General features: G+C 44.5%; 1 protein-coding gene across 3 annotated transcripts in view; it reads right to left on the minus strand.

Moving 5' to 3' along the window:
- KLHL12 (kelch like family member 12) overlaps positions 1-7,465 on the minus strand; it is a 31,885-nt gene extending 24,420 nt beyond the window's left edge. Inside the window, exons 1-2 of one of the 3 annotated variants that reach the window (XM_047754815.1) lie at positions 7,382-7,465; positions 5,089-5,328 (exon numbers count right to left, since the gene is read on the minus strand). In XM_047754815.1, the coding sequence (XP_047610771.1) occupies positions 5,089-5,328; positions 7,382-7,450 (309 nt within the window). In that variant the 5' untranslated portion in view covers positions 7,451-7,465. Of the gene's footprint in view, positions 1-5,088; positions 5,329-6,765; positions 6,880-7,072; positions 7,179-7,381 lie in introns of those variants that run through there. The other 2 variants (XM_047754813.1, XM_047754814.1) reach the window with 2 other exon arrangements.
- Between the last annotated feature and the right edge of the window lie 3,124 nt (positions 7,466-10,589).

Here is a 10,589-nt window from a genome sequence, read left to right on the forward strand (position 1 = left end):
AAAAGTCAGTAGTATGTTATTTTGGAAAAAAATGTTTACTAACATTTAACAGAGTTGAAGTATTTACAAACGGAAATATAGAAGTACATTTATTTCAGGAGTTTCTTTTTTTTGCTTTTTGGGGCCGCACCCCTGGCATATGGAGGTTCCCAGGCTAGGGGTCAAATGAGAGCTATAGCTGTCTGCCTACACCACAGTCACAGCAATGCGGGATCTGAGCTGCATCTTCGACCTACACCACAACTCACGTCGACACTGGATCCTTAACCCACTAAGCAAGGCCAGGGATCCAACCCGCATCCTCACCCTCATGGATGCTTGTCAGATTTGTTTCCACTGAGCCACAACGGGAACTCCCTATTTCAGGAGTTTCTTATTCAATAAACTATATTCCCATTAGCCAAATGGCTGGAATACGGAAATGAGTTCACTATGTAATTAGAGCAACTGTAGTATTTCTCATCTGTACTTGCTTTACAGTTTTTTAGAATGCTTCTCATTTATTGATATTTCATCCTGATTCTCACAGCAACTTAGCAAGGCAGTCAGGTCTGATATCACTGCCGTTTAAGAACAAAAGATCTAAGGTTCAAAGAAGGTATGTGACTTAAACAAGGTCTTAACTAGTAAGAAACAACTCAAACCCAGGGCCTCCTGCCTCGTCCTGTGTTCTTTCAACTGCGCCACATTTGAGGAGCATTTTAGGGCTGGAGGAGAATAAAGAAACCATCTAGCTCAGTCACTCTGTTCTACAGACAAACCAGGGAGGGTGAGTTCACATCGAACTGCTAAGAGAACTGAACCTGAAATGGGACATGGATCTGTGGAGCTCCTGGGCCCAAGACCCCCACTTCTTGTTCTTAGGAAATGGGCCTCGTTCAGCCACCATGGCCTTGCCTGAGTTCCGAGGGACAGGTTCAGACAGTTGCGGATCAGGGAAGGGAGGAACAGTGAGGCAACAACAGTACGGCCTTGGGGCAGGATCCTGGTTCCCACTCAAGGAACACACATAACATAGGCATCTTACACACCTAAGAGAAAAGTTATATTCCTGACGCTTCTTTTAGAAACGAATACTTTAAAACTGAACAGCTTAGAGTCCTTCCTTGCCCTTCCCCCTGGCTTAACTGCACCCTAAACACAATCACCCGTAAGCTAAAGATGAGGCAAACTGAGCACAATTGCCTGAGGGTTAAAGATTATTAGCACACGATGTTTTTTTAGGAAATTTCCTAGTGTGTTCTCATCTCTGATCAATGTGCCCCTTTCGCAAGTACTGTTATTCGAGGCAGTAACCCAGAAGACCACCATCATGAACATCTCCTGACTCCAGCTCTGATGACTAACAGTCCCCCAAAGAAAGAAGAGTGCATGCTTGTCCCAATCTTGACTCCTATCTCAAAACCTGTGTTTCTCCTTTTTACTATAAAATGCCTTGCAATTCTTTCTGGGGTGGGGGGTGGGGGGTGGGCACAGTCTCTAGGGCATTAGTCTGCTGTGGCCCTCCTTTGCCTGGCAAAGCAATAAAACTATTTTTTTCCTCCTTTACCCAGAACTCTGTCTCCGTGTTTCAATTTGGCACCGGCAGACAGAAGCTGAATTCCGGCAACAAACCTAAAATCCAGGTCTCTGGGCCCTCTCCTTTACATCAGTTAGTCTTAAAAATACACTCACACTGTAAACCAGCTATGATGGAAGAAAATAAAAAGATAAAAATAAACTCAAGGCATTCCCATTGTGCCTCAGTGGTAATGAACCTGACTAGTATCCGTGAGGACACAGGTTTCATTCCTGGCCTCACCCAGTGGGTTAAAGATGGGGTGTTGCCATGAGCTGTGGTGTAGGTGGCAGATGAGGCTCAGATCTGGCATTGCTGTGGCTGTGGTGTAGGCTGGTAGCTAGAGCTCCGATTCGAGCTCTAGCCTGGGAACTTCCATATATAGTAATGAGAACAGTAAGGAGATTCCTTAAGAAAACTAAAAACTAAAAACAGAGCTACTACATCAATCTCACTCGGGCATATATCCAGAAAAGACAAAAACTGTAATTCAGAAAGATACAGAGTTCCCATTGTGGAAACTAATCTGACTAGCATTCATGAGGATGCAAGTTCGATCCCTGGCCTCACTCAGTGGGTTAAGGATCTGGTGTTGCCATGAGCTGTGGTGTAGGTCAAAGATGTGGCTCAGATCTGGCATTGTTGTGGCTGTGACCTAGGCCAGTGGCTACATCTCCAATTCAGCCCCTAGCCGGGGATCCTCCATATGCCTCAGGTGCGGCCCTAAAAAAAAAAAAAAGACAAAACGATACATACACTCCAATGTCCATAGCAGCACTATTCGTAACAGCCAAGACATAGAAGGAACCTAAGTGTCAACTGACAGATGAATGGGTTACGTAGATGTGGTACATCTGCACAATGGAATATTAGCCATAAAAAAGAACAAAATAATGCCATTTGCAACAACATGGATGGACCTAGAGATTCTCATGCTAAATCAGAGAAAGACAAGCATCATATGATATCACTCATATATGCAATCTAAAAAAATGATACAAATGAACTTATTTACAAAACAGAAATGACTCACAGACATAGAAAACAAATTTATGGGTCCCAAAGGGAAAAGTGGGGAAGGAGAAGGATGGGGAGGAGGAATAAATTAGGAGTTTGGGGTTAACAGACTACTATATATAAAATACGTAAACAACAGGAACCTACTGTCTAGAACAGGGAACTATATTCAATATCTTGTAATAACCTATAGCCAAAAAAAATATGAAAAAATAATATATATACAGGTACTTATGCATAACTGAATCACCTTGCTGTACACCTGAAACTAACACTACACTGTAAATTGATTACACTTCAATTAAAAAACAACAAAAACTCAAGGGGGTGGGGGGATGAGTGAAATAGATAAATTCCAATTACAGAATTAATGAGTTACATGAACACACTATTCAGCATGAGGAATAAAGTCAATAACGTTATAATAACTTTGAATAGTGACAGATGGTAACTTGTGATCATTTCATATTTGCATAGACATATGGAATCATTATGTGGTGCACCTCAAAACTAAGAGTGTTGTAGGTCAATTACACTTCAATAGAAAAAAAAAAAAGGCAAAACCATCCAGCATTCTCTTGTCTGATGTCCACTTTTGGAGAAAGACTATAAAATAATCACTGTTAAGGGAAAAAAAAAAAAAGAGTATCCTTCTACAGAACTCCACACTGGAGTTCCTGTTGTGGCACAGTGGAAATGAATCTGACTAGTATCCGTGAGGATATGGGTTTGTTCCCTGGCCTTACTCAGTGGGTTGGGGATCTGGCGTTGCCGTGAGCTGTGGTGTAGTTCACACCAGATGTGGTTCAGATCCCGTATTGCTGTTGCTGTGGTGTAGGCTGGCAGCTGTAGCTCCCATTCGACCCCTAGCCTGGGAACTTCCAAATGCCATGGGTGTGGCCTTAAAAAGCAAAACCAAAAAACCAAAAAAAAAAAAAAAGCCCTCCACACTAATTTCCTGGATGTGCAGAGGACAAGTGAAGGCTGGAGGCATGGCACAGAAGCAGCAGCCAGCAGCCCGAGTCCTTAGTGCTTCCTGCTGGCAGCTGTGACACTCCTCACTCAGGGACATCCCAATGCTCTGGCACTTGTGGGTAGAGACTGTGGGAGACAGTGCAGGACAGGGATCTGTAATGTTATCCTGTAAGGGATCACTTTATAATTAGCCTGGATCTACTGGACTGACCTGTTAGGCTTCCATTTTCCCTCCTAGTCACGTGGCTGAGCACTGGTTCAGCATCACACACATGACTCTGGCTTTATAATTAGAATATAAAAATTAGGAAAACCCTGGTGGCAAAGCTGGTTAAAGGATCTGGTGTTGTCACTGCAGCAGCTTAGGTCATTGCTGTGGTACGGGTTCAGTCCTTGGCCCAGGAACTTCCACATGCCCTGAGCATGGCCAAAAAAAAAAAAAAAAAAAAAAGAATTAAACTAAATGGAATAGAATATAAGAATCCATAGTTCAGAGGCTGAGAAGGCACAGCAGTTAAAAGTTGTTTGGTCATGCTCTGGTTTCTCTTTATATTTTATAAATCTTTCACCTTTTTAAAAAGTTGTTTGGGGAGTTCCCGTTGTGGGCAGTGGAAAATAATCTGACTAGGAACCATCCGAGCCACGTCTATGACCTACACCACAGTTCACGGCAACACTGGATCCCTAACCAACTGAGCAAGGTCAGGGAACAAACCCGTATACTCATGGTTCCTAGTCAGATTCGTTAACCACTGAGCCACGATGGGAACTCCCAGATCTCAGCTCTTGGAAGACGAGTGTGGTGCTCTCCTCTGCCAGCTCCCCAATAGGCACCTTAAAATTTCCTCGGCAGCCCCCATGTCTTCAGCATCTTGCCAGGCTTAATATTTGCCAGCACTACCTTTTCTTGCCAAGCTTAATATTTGCCAGCACTACCTTTTCTTGCCAAGCCGAACTGTTTCTCATTCTCTTTGCTAATGGCTTGTCCTCCGGGGTCAGCACCTTTTCCCAAGTGAGCCTCCCTACACCTACATAGCTGCCCCTCTCATCTGCAACGACTCTGAAGGCAACCCGGGTGGAACGAATACAGACTTTCCTCACACGCTGTCAGGAGGAGTGGGATGAGGACTGAATCTCACTCCTCATGCCTTCCCCTTCTTGGTATGCAGGTGAAAACAGCAAACTTGAGAAGGAAAACAAATTAAAAAAAACAATAAGTAAATCCAGGAGGTGACAACTGTGTTTTCCTCCATGCTAGACACTGTTCTAAGCACATTATAGGCAATTTTTTCCAATAACTGTCACGATAACCATAGGCTCCTGTGTATTACTTACCAGTTTCCTTCCCTTACTGAAAGACAGGGAACTAAGGCGCAGTCAAGAGGCAGATCTGATCCAGAGCAGAGTCTGCCCATTTAACTGCCACTCTGTTTAAATTCACTGTCATGTCACATTTCTACTATTTTATTCAGCGAAGTGAGGCAACTACAAGGTGATGTGTGTGGGCTCCACTTGTGAGGAGATAACTTACCACTTACCTCACTGGTGAACATGGCGCAGAAGTAATCACTACAGGCAGCCAGCACAATCCGATGGGCAGGGAAGTCTTTCTGTTCTACTCTCAATGTCACATCACAGAGGGTATTGCTCTTCCTGAGGGAGTTCATTGAGTTGAGGATGGATTTAGCATGAGTGTTTGTCATTATGTCTTTGGGGGCCATAATGCCTCCCATCAAGCAATATGGAGAAAGGATGAAAGGGGTCCTTGGATGCTGTAACTACAAGAGAAAAGAAAAACAAGGACCATATTTGAAGGAATTGGGAAGCTAAACATACTGTTAGCTCTACAAATTAGGGAGGCTCCATCAGACTCAAAAATCCTCAAGTAGGGAGCTCTCCTATTCCTGGCATTACGAATACAATCTAGCCACTAACTATAAATAAAAACTAAAATAAATATAATAAAAATAAATAATAAATAATAATTATAAATAAATAATAATATAAATAAAAACTAAAATAAAACTAAATAAAAATGATCTCTTCTTCCTCTGAATTCCATAATCATCAAGTGCCCCAACCATTTGACAAATACTATGATCAATACAACTGTATTATAAGTGGAAAAAAACCCTACATTTCCCGCATATCTTCACAAGGCTGTTGTCTCACGTGACAAAATGAAAACACAGACTTTCTTAAGGGTGTGATATCATTGTTTTTAATATCCTCAAGTAGATTAAGTAGGTAAATATTTATAGGGTGGGGATTCTGTTTTATATATTTTTTTCTTTCCCAGAAAATGTACAATAAATGTTTAGTAATAGAGTGCAAGAAAAGAAAAACTGTGTATTCAACCTAGAGCAATAAAGATCAAGTATTAGTGAAAATAAACTTTTTTCTAAAATAATGCAAATAATTATTTTTGATGACTTTCAAATATATCCGGATTTCTTCAAAAAGAGAAACTTCAAGTGAGGACCTGATACCTATACTGAACAGTGGAATCCATGCACACTTCTCTGTGGACTTTCACTAAAGCTACTGAAGCTCTTCTACAGAAGGGGCTTCCCACTCTACATTAGTTGCAAAGGTTCAGCAAAATTAACAAATCGGTATTTGTATTTCTATACTGAAAGAGTGACTTACTAGGATAGGACCTCTGCTACTAATTTCACTGCCATAGCCAGTCACTTGTAAAGTTCACCTGCACATATCAATTAAATGAACTAAATAACAGGTTACATCTTAACAAATTAATATAAGAAGTACTTTCCTGATTGTTGACAGGCTTTGGTCACACTAATTTTTTTTGCTTCAAAAACAGTTTCTGTAGAATGAATGGGGTGGTTATTAAGAAAGCCTATCTTATGTAGGCTCCAGAACTTTCTGAAATGATCCAAGGAAAAAAAAAAAAAACTGTGGTTTTCAAGAGTCCACAACTCACAACCGTAATTTGATATGAAAGCAAAAACGAGATCCTTATTTCTCATCTACTCCTGTTCATAGTTAGCATATCATTCTATAGGCACTCTATGTTATCCGTCCAACAACTACGCAAGATCCATTTTACAGCAAAGCATACTATGTTTTTCAAAAAGGTCTTCCTTAAGTCAATGCAGTTTCAACTCCGGAGATGTGAGAAAGGTCTGCACAGACGCCCGTTTACCGTGAAGACCTTCGGGGTGGGGAGGGGATGTTACGACAGGGCTCACCTGTCAAACGGACTCGACCCCAACGCGGCGCGGTCTCTCCGCCGGGGTACCCAGGGTGCGCCCCGATCCAGGGTTGACCTAGCCCGGGCTCCAGCGAGTTCCCTAGAGGAGAGGCTGCGCCGCGGGCTGGGTCAGATTCGGGGCGGGGGAGGGGGGCTTGCAGGCGGGAGAGCAAAGCGGAGTCCTCCCGGACAGCCTCAGGTGGAGGGCGGGGCGCTCGTCGCCAGGACACCCACGCCCGGCTGGGAGAGGCCCACCGGGAGAAAGGGGACGGAAAGGCGCTAGCCACTGCCTCCGGGCTACTCACCTGCGCTCTGGCCCGCGGGGTGGGCGCGGGGCTAGCGGGCGGCTCGGGAGGAGCCCAAGCACCGCCGCCCCAACCCGAGGCCGTCCCCACCGCCGCCGCGCGCAGTGATGACGTCACGACCACCCAGCGTCACGTGAGGGGACGCGTCACGTGACCCGCAGGTGTGCGGGGCTAGCTCCAGAGAACACGGCGGTGCAGGCCCCCACCCGGTGACTGGTCCGGAGGATGCTCCGCAGGTCCCCAGGCGCGGTGGACTGAGAGGATTCCAGAGTTTTCGAAGCTAGAGAACTGACTGCAGAGAGCCTTTACCTCACAGGTATTCAGGAACCCTCTCACATCAAGAAAACCCACGGAGGCTTCCAATGTCTTCATGTCCATTTTTCACAATGGCCTTTTCGAGCTGTGGTGAGAACCCTCTGAGCCCTGCGACCCTGGGACCTCAGCATTCTCTGCATCACAATCGGGCCTCATCACCCCTGGGTATTCTCTGCTTCTTGCACTCCAGGACAGTTTAGTGGAAGGAACTCACGGCCCCTCCGAGGGAGATTGCGAAGGGTCTTCTTGCAAGTCCCAGGAATCCTCATCTCCCCTATTCGGATTCTGCTGCCTTTCGCAATTCTTGGAGGCTGAGTGTTGTGCTAGTATTTTTGCTTCTGTTTGATTTTGGTACACTTATCTCAGTGGCTCAGAAGGGAATGAGGTTCCTGGATTCAGTTCATGCGAATGTCCAAACCAATTGTGTTTGATTGTATTGTTTTCCTTTTGAGGGGGGCTTGATTCTTTAGGGATATTAAAACTGTAGCTAAGTGGGTAGCAATCTAATTTTACAGTAGTGTCTCCATCTTTCACATCCTATCTCTGGTCTAAAATTGTCTCTGATTTGTATATTGTGAGTGCAGGATTGGTACAAGTTTTATTGGGGGCATCTTGGAAAAACTCACCAAAATGATGAATGAATATATTCCTTAACAATGATCTTTAGAAATTTGGAGTTCCCGTCGTGGCTCAGTGGTTAACGAATCCGAGTAGGAACCATGAGGTTGCGGGTTCGATCCCTGGCCTTGCTCAGTGGGTTAAGGATCCGGTGTTGCCATGAGCTGTGATGTAGGTTGCAGACACGGCTCGGATCCCGCGTTGCTGGGGCTTTGGCGTAGTCCGGTGGCTACAGCTCCGATTCGACCCCTAGCCTGGGAACCTCCATATGCCGCGGTAGCGGCCCAAGAAACGGCAAAAAGACAAAACAAACAACAAAAAAACCAATGATCTTTAGAAATCTACCCTTCGTATATACTCACACATGTAAAATGATGTGTGTCCAAGGTTGTTTGTAGATTGGATTGAAAACAAGGGTTTTTTTTGGGCCTTGCCTGTGGCAGGTGGAAATTTCTGGGCGGGGAATCTAATCTGTGCCCCAGCAGCCACAGTAGTGACTACGGCATCCTTAACCCATTGCACCACACTTAAGGAACTCCTGGATTGAAAACAAGGAGTTCCCATTATGGCTCAGCTAGTTAAGAACCCGACATAATCTCCATGAAGATGTAGGTTTGATCCCTGGCCTCTATTAGTGGGTTAAGGATCCAGTGTTGCTGCAAGCTGCAGCGAAGGTCGCAGGTATAGGTTGCAGATGCGGCTCAGATCTGGTGTTGCTGTGGCTGTTGCATAGGCCTGCAGCTGCAGCTCCCATTTGACCCCCAGCCTGGGAACTTCCGTATGCCACAGGTGTGGCCCTAAAAAAAAAAAAAGAAAAAGTTTAATGCCCATCTGTAGGCGACTGGTTCACTAACAGATGGCACATCCATACAACCCAATACCATGAAGTTGTGAACAGTGTGTATACTTTGCTATTAATTGTGAAAAAGTTTGGGAAATATAGTCATATTTGCTTGCATGTGTATAAAATGCATTTTATAGATACAAAATAAAGCAGTAACGTCACTTTCTTTGGAGAGAGTAACTGGTGAGTTGGGAGACAGGATGGGAGGGAGATTTTTCCCTTTATGTATTTTTAGGCCTTTTGAACTTTGGTTTTTTTTGTTTGCTTGTTTGCTTTTTAGGGCCACACCCTCAGCACGTGGAAGTTCCCAGGCTAGGGGCTAGAATTGGAGCTGTAGCTGCCAGCCTGCACTACAGCAGAGCAACACTGGATCTTTAACGCAATGAGCAAGGCCATGTATTGAATCTGTGTCCTCTTAGATGCTAGTCAGATTCCTTTCTGATGAGCCACAACAGGAACTCCAGGGCCTTTTGAACTTTGCATTATGTGAACTAAAAATATGTATAATTTAAATAAAAATAATCCTTTGGTTTTTGGTTGCAGAATCTTTGATGATGTGGCTTTAAAACTGAGTTCTGGCTTCTAAACTGAGTTTTTCCAAATATGAGCAGATACTTAATAAAAGAAGCTTTGTTTGGAATATGCCTGCCCCTTTTCCAGAGAGTAAAAGTGGAGAAACTGCAATCAAGAAAGCCAGTGCACTGAGTTCCTGTCGTGGCTCAGTGGTTAATGAATCTGATTACCATCGATGAGGACTCGGGATCGATCCCTGGGTTAAGGATCCGGTGTTGCTGTGAGCTGTGGTGTAGGTCACAAATGCGGCTTGGATCCTGCATTGCTGTGACTCTGGCACAGGCCGACAGCTACAGCTCCCATTCGACCCCTAGCCTGGGAGTCTCCATATGCCTTGGGTGTGGCCAAGACAAACCCCACCAGCCCACTGATGGAACTGGTTCAGGCCTAGCATGTTTTGAGTCTTTAAGTCCTGGGGACACTATCCTCATACAAGAATATTTCTAGTCATTTGGATAGCTGACCCAGTTCAAACTGATTCTGAATTTCTTAGGTCCATCCTTGGGGGGGCTGGTCTGGATGAGGCGAGTCAATCAGGTTCCACATTGCCCTGCCTCCTTGTTTAGACACTGGGATGATTCCCGGTATTTACAGCTACTCAAGGGTCTCAGTAAGGGAAAGCAGGAGTGTGCTGTGGAACTCTACTAGATTAAGTACTTAGAATATAGGTCAGTTTTCTAAACCAGCTGGCAGAACGTGTTGTATTTTTGTGCCACCAGAATACAGCTGATATGAGAATGCACTTTTTAACTGCTGAATGTAATCAAACCAGGACCCCAGCTGCTGCTTTGAAATGCATCCTGAACTTGCTCCCAGGCTTAGCTCATGCCTCCCAAGGGCTGGTTCCCATTCCTGACTGGGGATAACCCAGGTACTAAGGAAGGCACTTTCTGGGGGAGATGAGATTCCTTTGTCAGCAGATTTTGGATCAAGGACTTTTCCCAAACATAGGGTTTTGCTGAACCTCTCTTAGATTGCAAAGCAATAGATACTCAACAGCTAGAAATTAGTTTCTTCCCTAATTTTTTACTTACTGATAGAAGAGGGTAGAGTCAGATTCTTAGCTTTCATTTTTGGCGTTTTTAAATCACAGCTTGTCAGGGTTTGTTTTGTTTTTGTCTTTTGAGGACTGCACCTGAGGCACATGGAGGTCCCCAGGCTAGGGGT

The sequence above is a fragment of the Phacochoerus africanus genome, chromosome 12 (genome assembly GCF_016906955.1).
Source record: "Phacochoerus africanus isolate WHEZ1 chromosome 12, ROS_Pafr_v1, whole genome shotgun sequence".
NCBI classification, from domain to species: Eukaryota; Metazoa; Chordata; class Mammalia; order Artiodactyla; family Suidae; genus Phacochoerus; species Phacochoerus africanus.